At 43.5% G+C, this 15,014-nt stretch overlaps 1 protein-coding gene across 2 annotated transcripts in view; it reads left to right on the top strand.

Annotated features, from left to right (window-relative positions):
* The window catches only part of LOC115102616 (forkhead box protein J3-like), a 97,402-nt gene extending 83,481 nt beyond the window's left edge, over window positions 1-13,921 (top strand). For both annotated transcript variants that reach the window (XM_029622747.2, XM_029622748.2), the window contains 6 exons: window positions 795-987; window positions 2,923-3,216; window positions 6,370-6,471; window positions 10,960-11,148; window positions 11,424-11,525; window positions 11,631-13,921. In XM_029622747.2, coding sequence (XP_029478607.2) covers window positions 795-987; window positions 2,923-3,216; window positions 6,370-6,471; window positions 10,960-11,148; window positions 11,424-11,525; window positions 11,631-11,743 — 993 coding nt within the window. In that variant the 3' untranslated portion in view covers window positions 11,744-13,921. The remainder of the gene's footprint in view (window positions 1-794; window positions 988-2,922; window positions 3,217-6,369; window positions 6,472-10,959; window positions 11,149-11,423; window positions 11,526-11,630) is intronic.
* The last annotated feature ends 1,093 nt before the right edge of the window (window positions 13,922-15,014 follow it).

Genomic DNA, 15,014 nt, shown 5'->3' with positions numbered 1-15,014 from the left:
GTGGTCTGTGGTTATCACCTGCAGAACCACTCCTTTATTGGGGGTGTCTTGCTAATTGCCTATAATTTCCTGTTGTCTATTCCATTATACAACAGCATGTGAAATTATTTACACACTGGATTCTATTAATTAGCTGCTCAACAAGACCTTAACTAGTAGAATCAGATAAGCTAAATTAGGGTTGGAATGAACCTACAGAACAGTAGATCTCCAGGATATATATATATTTTAATAGAATCCAGTGTGTTGAATTAGGTTTCAACTGAAAACCCACAGGATTGTAGATCTCCAGGAAGAGGGTTAGGCAGCCCTGGTGTGTGTATATACACTGCTAAAAATAAATAAAGGGAACACTTAAACAACACAATGTAACTCCATATATATATGTATGTGTGTATGGGGCATTTTAGTCATTTGTAATAGTAATAGTTATGATAAATTAGGTATTGTTGTGCATTGTTGTCATATAGATAAATGCGCCATTTTTTTTCTGGACTAGATTTTTTTGAGTACCCTATTTCAATATAATTTGTGGCAAACCCTAAAAATAAAAAATATATATTTGTATCACCACTTTAAGACAGTCAGGCGCCCATGACTATACTGTAGGTACAATCGGCCTGGGCGCTCGGGTTAGAAGGGTGAATGACCATCAGGAGACGGGGATACTGAACGCGCGTTTACCATTACCATGCCCAAAACAGACAGTGTGGATATCTCAAGTTAGAATTCAGCCTTTTTAGTGATTGGACCTAAAGTAATGAAAATAAGTGACTCTCTCTTTCTCTCTGTAGGTCAGTAGTAACTTGGAGCCCTCCCAGTCTCTGAGTCTACAGCAGCCTCCTCCCCCTCCCTCTCCTCCTCCCCAACCCCAGTGCAGTGTGGCCGAGCAGGACAAGCAGCTCCTCTTCTCTGATTTCGAGGACCTCAGTGTCTCGTTCCAAAACCTCTATAAGTCTGTCTTTCAGCAGTCCTTCAGCCAGCAAGGTGGGTCATGGGAAACAGTACTCTGAAGCGGACCGGGGTTGAAATAGTGTTTTCGATGAGCCTGCTTGGTGTGACAGATGGGTGCATTTTGCAACCAATCAAGCTCTATCAAACGTCTTCAAAAGTATTTGAAAGCTGTGCATGTGCTTGTTTTCTAACGTCATATCCGGTTGATGGGAAAACAGTATGGCTAACACCAGTGGGAATGATTACCTTGTGCTTTTAGCTAACCTATAAAACAATCTCCTACGCCACAGATTGGACACTTATGTTAATAAAAGCATTTGTGTGTATTCCTCTTTTGTACTTACATATACAAATAATGAATTGTGCCATATATCTACAATCGTTGCGTTACTCAGTCAAACGAGCGAGGCGAATTTAGAGAAAAACCAAACATTGTATTGACACTTGAGTGGAGAAAAGTGCAGTGGCTGTGGGAGTAGCTTTGAAACTTGCTAATTAGATTGTGACGCTTCTCTGTAATTGCTTCCTGCAGCTTCCTATTGGGTCAACAGCCTTCCTCCTGCTTCTATTACGACCCACCTTTTTAACCCCAGACATGGACACTGTCTGTCGATCGTCTCACTGTTGCCTGAAATCAACCTTTTAGTCGCAGCAACGAGCTGAATTGTGTACAGCAATACAATTATGAAATATCAAAACTTAACAAATATACATCACTACGAGAATAAATAACACTGACACATTCTAGGGAGCATTGAAACCCAATGGCTGGAATGGCACTGCAACGATAGCGCTCCATCCTGCAGTGTATAAGGTCCAAGCCCCTTTTTTATCAATTGGCAGTTTGCTGTACTCCCACCATACAATATGGGGAAATGTATCATGCAAAAGACACATACAGTGAGGTCCAAAAGTAGTTGACACATTTTGTTGTTTTGGCTCTGTACTCCAGTTGCTTGGCTACCCAAACTCCTTGCTCGGGCCAAACGCTACACTACGCCCATGGACATTAGTTTCTTCTCCGCAGTGAGTCTGCCTTCCAGGCAATTTCTAGAATGGAAATCCTTTCTAGGTGTGATTGGTCCCAGAAACTAATGTGTTGGGCCAGAGCCATAACACACTTGACTAAAGCAGCATTTTGAACGTTTAATCATTGGCTTTGATACTCTGATTGGTTAGAGATCATCCAATCGCTGATTACTTTTTTTTTTTTGTACAACACCCCTCATTTTGACGCAACCTCAAACAACTTCAATTATGGCAGTGTCAGACTGAAGTATGTAGCGAATGATAGAACAGAGGATAAATTCAGTTGGAGTTGTCAGGTAAGTACTCCAGCACTTTTAGATGATACAATGACTGAGGTTAAAGGCCCAGTGCAGTCAAAAAAATGTATTCAGAATATAAATATGTGTACTGTTACACCCCTAGCGTTAATGTGCATTCATTTAAGGAGGCAACTATTTATGCATTGCTCGGTTTAGTGAACTTTGGTCGAGTTAAATAAATCGCCTCCTTAATTGTTATATACATTTAAATGTTACAAATTAAATCACGCTGCCAGATTAAGATTAGGTTTATGGTATTTTTTTCCCACCAATCTGTGCACTTTTGTGTGAAGAAATTGTCGCTCTGTGTTCCATTCTATTTTAAGAGTAAATTCCCTTAAACAATCCCAATGAAATCCCTCTGGTTTGCTTCAGTATTATTTATTAGAGGTAACATCTCTGCAGCTGTCAGTCACATGCTGCACTATAGTAGCATTTGTTTTGTTATGAACATAGTTTAAAAGCTGGAATCCTTAATGGTGAAACTGCCATGTCTGTTTGCGATTTTACAACAAAGACGTTACTGCAAACAACAAACACTGAAGAAAAAAAGGAAAATGCATAAGCAAAATGATTTACAGGTAGGCAGAATGGTTAGTTAATTTTCTGTCTGTCCTTGTGTGTGTGTTTGGCCCTGCAGGTATCACGGGTATGCCCAGTGAATTGAGCCAGCAGCCGCGGACATCGTGCTCCTATCAGCACTCCCCCTGTGTGGGCAGCAGCAACAGTGCCCACAGCCACCAACACAACCACGGTCACGTTCATAACCACCCCCACCACCACCCGCCTCTCTCACAGCACCTCTCTCCCCACTTGACTCACAACCAACATCAACCTCATCCGAACACTCAACATGGGCAGCACCCTCAACACAGCCAGCACCACAGTGGGCAGCAGTCCCAGCACCCACCACAGATGACCTGCACTAACACTTGTAAGACACGACAGCACAGTGCACACTACACACTACTGTACTATCAGAGAGCAAACACGCCCAAACGATGGACAGCAGAGTGCCTCTGGCTAGACTATTGGTCATAGTTTTCCGTTAATTTCCCGCCGATTCTATATGTTGAATCATCAGCGCAAACAACCACCAGTTGTCGTCACCCAGCAGGTGGTTGCTATAACATATGTTGCGACAGCAAGCGATAGGACGGTCACGCTCAGGTTTTAGCTGTTCATCGTTGCGGTGTAACTGGAGTTACAGGCAGGCCTCAGGAACAGTGACTATCCTTAAATGCTAGTCCCTTACTGTATATAGCATTGCTATCTACATGGATTCCTTTATATTCAGTGTTGGGGAAGATACTCTGAAAATAGTTTATCAAGCTACCAATTACTTCACACTGTAAGAAGTTAAACTACACTAAAGCTACCGCTAAGAAAAATAGTGTTTACTTTAAAAAGTAGTTCATTACATCCAAACTACTTTGTGAAAAATGGTCATATCAAAATCTGAAATGTCAGACTATAAATTGCAAGACCAGAACACTTTGGGATCATATGTTAACAGAATGTGTAATTTAGCCTATTAAACACAAACTGTTTAAAGTGAGAATTAAGCAGGTCTGATACAGAAAAAGGAAATTCTACATTGCCCAGATTCATTTTTTTTGTGCAAAAACAGTAGTGTAGTTCTAGTCGTTCTCTACACTGCTACATGGTAAAACAGTAGTGTGTAGTTCCAGTAGTTAGCTACACTGCTACATGGTAGGAAAAAAAATCATTAACTACTGAAAACAGGACCTAGATTTGATTTTAGTTGAACTACCATGAAGCTACTGCATAATGTAGCAAGTTGAACGAAATGTAGTTCCATACTCTCCAACACTGATTATATTACAGTGGCTTGTGAAAGTATTCACCCCACGTGGCATTTTTCCTATTTTGTTGCCTTACAACCTGGAATTAAAATTACCTTTGGGGGGTTTTGTATCATTTGATTTACACAACATGCCTACCATTTTTTTATTGTGAAACAGTCAAGAAATAAGACAAAACAGAAAACTTGAGCGTGCATAACTATTCATCCCCCCCAAAGTCAATATTTTGTAGAGCCACCTTTTGCAGCAATTACAGCTGCAAGTCTCTTGGGGTATGTCTCTATAAGCTTGGCACATCTAGCCACTGGGATTTTTTCCCATTCTTCAAGGCAAAACTGCTCCAGCTCCTTCACGTTGAATGGGTTCTGCTGGTGTACAGCCATTTTAAGTCATACCACAGATTCTCAATTGGATTGAGGTCTGTGCTTTGACTATGCCTTTCCAAGACATGTTTCCCCTTAAACCGCTCTAGTGTTGCTTTGGCAGAAAGACTTGGGGCATTGTCCTGCTGGAAGGTGAACCTCCGACCCAGTCTCAAATCTCTAGAAGACTGAAACAGGATTCCCTCATGAATTTCCCTGCATTTAGCGCCATCCATCAGCTTCAATTCTGACCAGTTTCCCAGTCCCTGCTGATGGAAAAACATCCCCACAGCATGATGCTGCCACCACCATGCTTCACTGTGGGGATGGTATTCTTGGGGTGATGAGAGGTGTTGGGTTTGCGCCAGACAGTGTTTTTCTTGATGGCCAAAAAGGTACATTTTAGTCTCATCTGACCAGAGTACCTTCTTCCACATGCCTTTTGGCGAACACCAAACGTGTTAGCTTATTTTTTTCTGTAAGCAATGGCTTTTTTTTCTTGCCACTCTTCCGTAAAAGCCCAGCTCTGTGGAGTGTACGGCTTCAAGTGGTCCTATGGACAGATACTCCAATCCCTGCTGTGGAGCTTTGCAGCTCCTTCAGGGTTATCTTTGGTCTCTTTGTTGCACCGCTGATTAATGCCCTCCTTGCCTGGTCCATGAGTTTTGGTTGGAAACCCTTTCTTGGCAGGTTTGTTGTAGCTCCATATTCTTTCCATTTAAAAAAAATAATGGATTTAATGGTGCTCTGTGGGATGTTCAACGTTTCTGATATTTTTTTATAACCCAACCCTGATCTGTACTTCTCCACAACTTTGTCCCGGACCTGTTTAGAGAGCTCCTTGGTCTCCACGGTGTCGCTAGGTTGGTGGTGCCCCTTGCGTAGTGGTGTTGCAGACTCTGGGGCCTTTCAGAACAGGCGTGTGTGTGTGTGCGCGTACATATGTATACTGAGACCACGTGACAGTGACACTTAGATTCCACACAGGTGGACTTTATTTAACTAATTGTGACTTCTGAAGGTAATTGGTTGCACCAGATCTTATGTAGGAGCTTCATAGCAAAGGGTGTGAATACATATGCATGCACCACTTTTCAGTTACATTTTTTGAAACAAGTAATTTTTTCCATTTCACTTCACCAATTTGGACTATTTTGTGTATGTCCATTTCATGAAATTCAAATAAAAATCCATTAAATTGCAGGTTGTAATTTTAAAAAATAGGAAAAACGCCAAGGGGGATGAATACTTTTGCAAGTTACTGTAGCTCTGTTGTTTTTTTCTGCTACTCCCCAGACTCGCATTACGCTGTGTGACGCTGACAAATTCAGAGACAGGCATTTCTGAACCTCGCCGATGTCTTTCATTTGCCTAGACTTTGTTTTTCCTGTGTCTCTTCACTTTGCTTTCGGCTCCGAGAAAAGCCCTATACAAATAGACGTTCCATTATCTGGGTTAGTTCTCCCTCCACAGTGGCTGGGATGAATAAAAGCAATCCCCATCTTAGCTCCACAGCTTCAAATGTGTTGCCATTTGGGTTTGTGATGAAAGGCAGAAAACCATTCCTCTTCACTAATGTCTGTGACATGAAATTACATCTTGTGGTCAAAAGCATCACTGCATCTGACTCAAACATGAATTTACTTCTGTTGGTCCTTGAATGTCACTCTGTTGATTACAGCACCGTGCTCTTGTCAACATTTCCCTAACCTCGTCCCCAGGGTAATTGCTACAATGTTATAGAGAGCTGGCTAGTGGACAAGACTAACATTTCCCCTACCGTTACTTAGTTGGGTTTAGCTCTATTACCCACTCCCCTTAACTAAAATAATTTGTCTTAGAAGAAATCGGGAGGAATCACTGCAGGGTATGTGTGTTTGTTTCTGCCTGCCTCCGCAGGTCTGTCCGCCAACTGGTACCCCAACCTGGACTGGCTGAAGGAGAGCTGTCGCATTGCCAGCAGCTACAATTGGGCTGACGTGGACCTCTCTCCATTCCAAGGTAACAAACATTTAAGTCATTTAGCAGACGCTCTTATCCAATCCTAAAGTGAAGAAATGGTGGTAACTTTCTTTGGACCACCATGTGTATAATGCTCTTATAACGTCTACTGTCACACTCAAGAGTAATAATAATAATGCATTGAATTTATAACTCACTTTTCATTGAAAAACTTCTCAAAGTCCTATAGTGAATGCATTACAATAAATAAAAACAAGACATAGACAAAGGACACAACTAGGCAGGGCATCTTACACAAAGAACATATCTGACAGTACAAGGGTCAAGGACAACCAGCAACACAGCAATATCTAATGAAGGCCTTCCTAACGAGGAGGGTTTTTTAAGGGAGTCGGATGCCTTCAGGTGGTCCGAGAGTGCATCCAGAGGCGGGGGCAGTCGAGCAGGAAGCAGATTTTTTTATTTTTTTTCCCATGGAGCAAAGCTTGAACGTAGAGGAGCAGGCTATCGCTCTGAGATTACAGGTGGGGTTATGGGATACGAACAGTTCTTTGAGCTATGGAGGGGCATTGCCATGGGTAGGACGTCAAAATAATAAAAATAATTTTTCTTAACTGACTTGCCTAGTTAAATAAAGGTTTAAATTTGTTTTTGATGCAATGTCAGCAGGAGTGTTTTGAACTTGATTCTGATTGAGAAGGGGAGCCAGTCCAGAGATGCTTTGTCTCCTCAAGCTGGACTATTGTTACACACTCTTCATCGGGATCACTGGCAGGAGTCTCCAAAAACTCCAGTATATTCAGAATAGTGCTGCCAGGATCCTGTTAAGTGCATGAACACTAACACTTCACCCCCATCTTGGCATCTAAAGACGTGGATGATCTTCTCAGCATAAGACGGAGTAATGGTGTGACTGAGTTTGGCAATGTTATTAAGGGAAATAATTATGCTTTGCTCAGATGTTTTATGTGCTCGTCGAAGGTCAGAGAGTCGAGCTTAACACTCAGATTTTAGACTGAGGATGAGATCAATATTCTGGCCTGCAATGGTGAGGTGGGTTATGGGTGAGTGCTGGACGGCATGTACAGTAGCTTATTGCTGGAACTGGTCAGAGGCTCCATGTGTAGCAACATGACTTGCTAGATCTCTAATCAATGCAGCAGAGTTAAAATTATGGCATTAGCTAGTTAGCTAAATGGAAGGAGTATGCTACAATGAGCAACCGAAAGGTAGGCTGTTTAATCTGAATGGAGTTGCTGTAGACAAGGATGGGGAGTGCAGCCAAATAGCCTCAACTAGCCGGCTAGCTATCTTAGCTAGATTCTTTACATCGATTTGAGTAACCGGGTATCTGAAAATGTTTTATTAAATTATTTCAAATTGCCATCCCTACTCAAGGCAGGTGTTCAGACAGGCACACGCAGCAGAGGGACTTGGGGAAGTTTTTACATACAGCTGAGTGTCATCAGCATAGCAGTGGAATGGAACGAGGAGGAGGAGATGGCTGCCGTTTTACGGTATCCTAACCAATTGTGCTATTCTGTAGGGGTTTTTCGCGATATTTGTAAATGATTTTGTCCATAATGTTATATTGTGCATATTTGTAAACAGCTGGTGCACAAAATCTCAGGAAGTCTCTAGATTTTGCTCGCCTAAAGTAGAGTATATTGTGATTAACTGCAGGCCACATAACATGCCTAGAGAGTTCTCAGCTATACTTCTCGTGGCTGTTTATTTTCCACCACAGACAGATGCTGGCACTAAGACCGCACTCAGTCAGCTGTATAAGGAAATAAGCAAAGAGGAAACCACTCACCCAGAGGCGGCGCTCCTAGTGGCCACAGACTTTAATGCAGGGAAACTTAAATCAGTTCTACCAAATCTCTATCAACATGTTAAATGTGCAACCAGAGGGATTTTCTTTTTTTAGATCACCTGTACTCCACACACAGAGACGTGTACAAAGCTCTCCCTCGCCCTCCATTTGGTAAATCTGACCACAACTCTATCCTCCTGATTCCTGCTTACAAGCAAAAATTAAAGCAGGAAACACCAGTGACTCGGTCTATAAAAAAATGGTCAGATGAAGCAGATTCTAATCTGCAGGACTGCCTTGCTATCACAGACTGGAACATGTTCCGGGATTCTTCCGATGACATTGAGGAGTACACCACATCAGTCACTGGCTTTATCAATAAGTGCATTGAGGACGTCGTCCCCACAGTGACTGTACGTACATACCCCAACCAGAAGCCATGGATTACAGGCAACATTCGCACTGAGCTAAAGGGTAGAGCTGCCGCTTTCAAGGTGCGGGACTCTAACCCGGAAGCTTACAAGATATCCCGCTATGCCCTGCCAACGAACCATCAAACAGGCAAAGCGTCAATACAGGGCTAAGATTGAATCCTACTACACCGGTTCCGACACTCGTCGGATGTGGCAGTGCTTACAAACTATTACAGACTACAAAGGGAAGCACAGCCGCGAGCTGCCCAGTGACACGAGCCTACCAGACGAGCTAAATCACTTCTGTGCTCGCTTCGAGGCAAGCAACACTGAGGCATGCATGAGAGCATCAGAAGTTCCGGACGACTGTGATCACGCTCTCCATAGCCAACGTGAGTAAGACCTTTTAACAGGTCAACAAACAAGGCTGCGGGGCTAGATGGATTACCAGGACGTGTGCTCTGGGCATGTGCTGACCAACTGGCAGGTGTCTTCACTGACATTTTCAACATGTCCCTAATTGAGTCTGTAATACCAACATACTTCAAGCAGACCACCGTAGTCGCTTTTGCACTCCACACTGCCCTTTCCCACCTGGACGAAAGGAACACCTATGTGAGAATGCTGTTCATTGACTACAGCTCAGGGTTCAACACCATAGTACCCTCAAAGCTCATCACCAAGCTAAGGATCCTGGGACTAAACAGCTCCCTCTGCAACTGGATCCTGGACTTCCTGACAGACACCAGGCGGTGTCAGAGGAAGGCCCTAAATATTGTCAAAGACCCCAGCCAGCCCAGTCAGACTGTTCTCTCTACTACCACATGGCAAGCGGTACCGGAGTGCCAAGTCTAGGACAAAAAGGCTTCTCAACAGTTTTTACCCCCAAGCCACAAGATTCCTGTACAGGTAACCAAATGGTTACCCAGACTATTTGCATTGTGTGCAAATACTGGAATTTCTCAAACAGGTTGTTTCGATTGGGATGATCCTGGAGCTATACGGCAACCACATTTTCCAACACCTTGGAGAGGTTCACAATGTTGACATCAGCAAACCACTCGCCCACACAACACCATACACGCCATCTGCCCGGTACAGTTGAAACCGGGATTCATCCGTGAAGAGCACACTTCACAAGCGTGCCAGTGGCCATCAAAGGTGAGCATTTGCCCACTGAAGTCTATTACGATGCCGAACTGCAGTCAGGTCAAGACCCTGGTGAGGATGACAAGCACTCAGATGACCTTCCCTTTGATGGTTTCAGATGAGCTTCCCTTAGATGGTTTCAGATGGTTTGTGCAGAAATTCTTCGCTTGTGCCAACCAACAGTTTCATCAGCTGTCTAGTGGTTAGAGCATTGGACTAGTAACCGAAAGGTTGCCAGTTCAAATCCCTGAGCTGACAAGGTATAACTCTGTCATTCTGCACCTGAACAGGCAGTTAACCCACTGTTCCTAGGCAGTCATTGAAAATAAGAATTTGTTCTTAACTGACTTGCCTAGTTAAATAAAAGATTTAAAAATATATAAAAAAACACATGGTCTGCTGGTTGGATGTACATTCAAGTTCTCTAAAACTACTTTGGAGGTGGCTTATGGTAGAGAAATTAACATTAAATTATCTGGCAACAGCTCTGGTGGAGCTGGAGATTCCTGTAGTCAGCATGCTAATTGCACGCTCCCTCAACTTGACATCTGTGGCATCATGTGACAAAACTGCACATTTTAGAGTGCCCTTTTATTGTCCCCAGCACAAGGTGCAGCTGTGTAATGATCATGCTTTTTGACCAGCTTCTTGATATGCCACACCTGTCAGGTGGATGGATTATCTTGGCAAAGGAGAAATGCTCACTAAGAGGGATGTAAACAAATGTGTGTACAAAAGTTGAGGAATAAGCTTTTTGTGCATATAAAAAAATGTGTGGGATCTTTTATTTCAGCTCATGAGACATTAAATGTGGTTTTTGTTCAGTTAAAAAAAAAATCTTCATTTTCTCAATCGCAACTTTGACACTGAAAGTATGATAGATAATGACAGTCTTAACTTCAATGTGAATTATCTAAGTGCATTTTGATATTGTTCTAAACAAAGTACAAGGATGTGAATTGGCTAAATTAAAAACTACAGGTTTGGATCAAATACAACAGAGTGAAACACTTGTGTTTTCAAGTATTGTGGTGGCAGCATCATGTTATGGGTATGATTGTCGTGCAGATGGGGGGAAAGGAGACTAGGAGAAGAGGAAACCACTAAGGTCTATTGAAATGAGAACAACCCCCTGTCTATCTATGACAGGACTGAAGGAGAGCATGAGGCAGGCGGAGCTGAACAACTGGTCCCTGGACCTGGCCCAGATAGCAGACCTATGCTCCTCCATCAACCAGTTCTTCACACGCACCGGGATCATCCCACCACAGGGGCCACCCATGCCCACCTGCCACAACCCCATGCACACCAGCAAGCCCAGCCAGCACATCAACACGGGTAAGTGGCCATTAGGATGGCGTTGCCTCACTAGACACTGATTTAAGTTCAGTTTTGCGGTTTCCCCTATGGTAACTGTCAGGATTGAGGACGGTAGCTGATCCTAGGTCTATGCCTAAGGGCAACCTCTAACGTGCGTCCCATAGATCTGAAAGGGTTGGATTGCTTAACTAAGTCTCCTTTTACTGATCTTATCACAGTGTATAGGTCAATGGAGTTGTGAGGTAAGAACTGAATGACTGTTGCTTCCTGTTGGATGTCTTCATCTCCTGTAGGTAATCTGTACATGGACTCCAGACAGAACATGTCTTCAATGATGGGACCCCCGGGTTACCCCCACATGCCCCCCATGAGCAATGCAGGCTCCACGGTGACAGGTACTACTGCTAACTACTCAGACCCTCTTGTAGTGTGTGTGTGTGTGCGTGCGTGCGTGCATGCGTCTACCTCCAGCTGCCTTACACGTCTACCTCCATTCTCAGGGCACCATGACCAGATGAACCAGCAGCACATGATGCCACCTGGGCACTACCAGATGAGGAGGCTGCCCACCAACGACATCCAGGACGACTTTGACTGGGACGCCATCGTTTAGGATCACCCTGAAGAGAGGAAGAAAAGGAGGGATAGGCAGAGGGTGTGAGGAGTGGAAATGACCACCTGCCCAGAAAAAAAAGACATTCCAGAGGAGGAATATCAATCCCATGATCTTGGTCTTTTTATACGAGCGTATAGAGAGTGACTTTGACGACAATCATACACAGAGAGAAACAAGTCAACGTTTGCCAATCGACAAGTTGGATGGTCACATGCGAGAAAAACCCACTTTTGGAATGGTTTGCATTGTCTCATCTCAATGTTCCGAGTGCCAACAGTTTTACAAGTGTCGGTGAAGTATATATTTTTTTATTCATGCTTCTATTCTCGTTTCTTTCCACTGAAGACTGACAGTGGAAGCTAGGGTTTGATTCACAGTAACTTTTTTTCAAGGGACGTCCGCCTGCCACAACTGAAAGCAATGGGCGTGGATGAAAAAGATAGTGCCATTATACATATGAACAAGACTAGCCTCAAAGTGATACATTTTTGTTCCATCGCTACACAAACATCTGGCATCTTGCCAGTTAGCCCGGACAGTATTGCAACTACTTGTCCCTCAATGTAGCACCCCTCACCTATCTGACAGGAGTGATCCATGGAATGATACTTTTGCCAATTCCAACAAATAAAGTTAGTTTGAAATTTGATAAGGGAAGACCAGATAAGGATGCTCATTCCAACAAGTGTCTGATCTCTGACTGACTCAAACAATGCCAACTGTATGGAATTGAGCACCATCTTGTGGTTGTAGGCTTATATTGCAGAGGGAATTGACCGTATTTGGTCAGAGGAGAAATCACATTGCACCAGACGTCGGTTCAAATGCTTTTTGAAATCATTCAAATTCTTTGAGCATTTGTTTCAGCCTGCCTTGAGTGCCAGATGGGCGGGGCTTGCACTTTAAGGACGGTTCTATTGGTTCCATCGCAAAAGGCATGCTCAATCAAGCACAGCTGAAGTTTTATATATAATTTGAATCCATGTATGAATTGCACCCTTATATTTTTATTTTTTATCCTTAATGTCTACGTAACTTGCTTTAAATTTCAATGGTTTGATGAACAAAACTCTTCCACTGTAGCGGTTATTTTGTGCTTTGTATGTCACCACTTTCTTAACTCTGTGCTCATGAAAACAATGCTATGTATGTATCGCCTGTCAATCCCTTACTGGTGGTGTTATGGTGTCTACAGTTGTATCTATCTCGGTGTCTGTGTGCGTGCATGCGCCTGTGTGAGAGTGTGCAAGTATGTGTTCGCGTTCATCGGGACTGTCCTGTTACTAGCTCCATGGTACGAAGCCCTCCGGGTCCCGGTTTCCTGTTCTTTCAGAATAATGCATAACCCCCATTTCCTTTTCTTAGCATTACCAAAACGTCAAAGGTGAAATGGGTATGTGTGTAGTTTAATGTACCTGTTGGCAGGTGCTTCGACAACTGTGGCGGAAAGGTACACTCAATGTACTACGTTATAAGCTAAGTTAAGTGAAATAATGTGGATTTAGGACTTAGGGTATATAGTAGACTCGTGTGCCAGGTGAACTGGTGAACGAGACTACTATAACGTGACTTTAGTCTTTGGCCTGACAATAAATACCATGTAGTCCTCCTGTTCAAAATGATCACATGGTTACAGATTGGCTACATTCCGATTCTCCCGAAGTGGGCAATCGTATCCTTGAATTGCCCCTCATAGATTTAAAAGGAATCAACTTGCACCAATCCAGTTATGAAATACATGTGGGGGGGGGTGAATGAGTGTACACTTTGAGGGTAGAGAATCGGAATGGACGGGCACACAGATGATTCCAAGGTGCCTAGTCATAGGATGGGAGAGGGTAAGCTGTGTACTGGGTACGGTAGCATCAAGTAGAGAAAATGGTTAGACTGATGGGCCTAACCTGTCCCTATCTTCTGGGGGGGGAAAACATCGTAAAAAGAGCTCAGTGAGGGAAAGAGTGTGGTGGACAATGCAGTAGAAACAATAAATAAACAGACAAAATTATCTAATGAGCTGCATTTGAACTGTGATACTTACTATGTTCAGTGTCTTGTTCTCTCTGTAACCCTTTAGTATACCTACAGTTCCATAATTGAAATCATATCCATTGAACAATGTAAATCAGTATTTAACTGAATATATACAGGGATGATTATTAAACGGGACCCAAAGTGCTTGTGTATTTAAAGAACTCAAATGATTAATACATGTGGTAAAGAGGCCAATGGAACAGATGCCGGATTGCCTCACGTTCAACAAATCTGTTCTAACAAAGTGGATATTCGTCAAATCTGCAATGATGGATTTATTGTAACAGGTTACAATGTGGTTAAAGTCAGATTCAGATATATTTGGATGTTTTTACATACCATTTAGAAGTAGTCCCTTTTCGGGTTTAGAAGACGTGACTGCTAAATGCTAGCTCAAGTTTATGAGTTAAATCGGTGGTGTTAGTCGTTTTTAACTACACTGCTCAAAAAAATAAAGGGAACACTTAAACAACAATGTGGGATCTCCTCCCAGTCAATCACACTTCTGTGATATCAAACTGTCCACTTAGGAAGCAACACTGATTGACAATAAATTTCACATGCTGTTGTGCAAATGGAATAGAAAACAGGTGGAAATTATAGGCATTTAGCAAGACACCCCCAATAAAGGAGTGGTTCTGCAGGTGGGGACCACAGACCACTTCTCAGTTCCTACGCTTCCTGGCTGATGTTTTGGTCACTTTTGAATGCTGGCGGTGCTTTCACTCTAGTGGTAGCATGAGACGGAGTCAACAACCCACACAAATGGCTCAGGTAGTGCAGCTCATCCATGATGGCACATCAATGCGAGATCCATTGTGTCCTCCTCCCAGAGCGCTAAGAACCTTGGCGTGATCCTGGACAACACCCTGTCGTTCTCAACTAACATCAAGGCGGTGGCCCGTTCTTGTAGGTTCATGCTCTACAACATCCGCAGAGTACGACCCTGCCTCACACAGGAAGCAGCGCAGGTCCTAATCCAGGCACTTGTCATCTCCCGTCTGGATTACTGCAACTCGCTGTTGGCTGGGCTCCCTGCCTGTGCCATTAAACCCCTACAACTCATCCAGAACGCCGCAGCCCGTCTGGTGTTCAACCTTCCCAAGTTCTCTCACGTCACCCCGCTCCTCCGCTCTCTCCACTGGCTTCCAGTTGAAGCTCGCATCCGCTACAAGACCATGGTGCTTGCCTACGGAGCAGCGGCACCTCAGTACCTCCAGGCTCTGATCAGGCCCTA

Source organism: Oncorhynchus nerka, linkage group LG20 (genome assembly GCF_034236695.1).
Source record: "Oncorhynchus nerka isolate Pitt River linkage group LG20, Oner_Uvic_2.0, whole genome shotgun sequence".
Classification (NCBI taxonomy): domain Eukaryota; kingdom Metazoa; phylum Chordata; class Actinopteri; order Salmoniformes; family Salmonidae; genus Oncorhynchus; species Oncorhynchus nerka.
The sequence above is the reverse complement of the archived record's forward strand: the minus strand, read 5'-3'. Positions and strand labels throughout refer to the sequence as shown.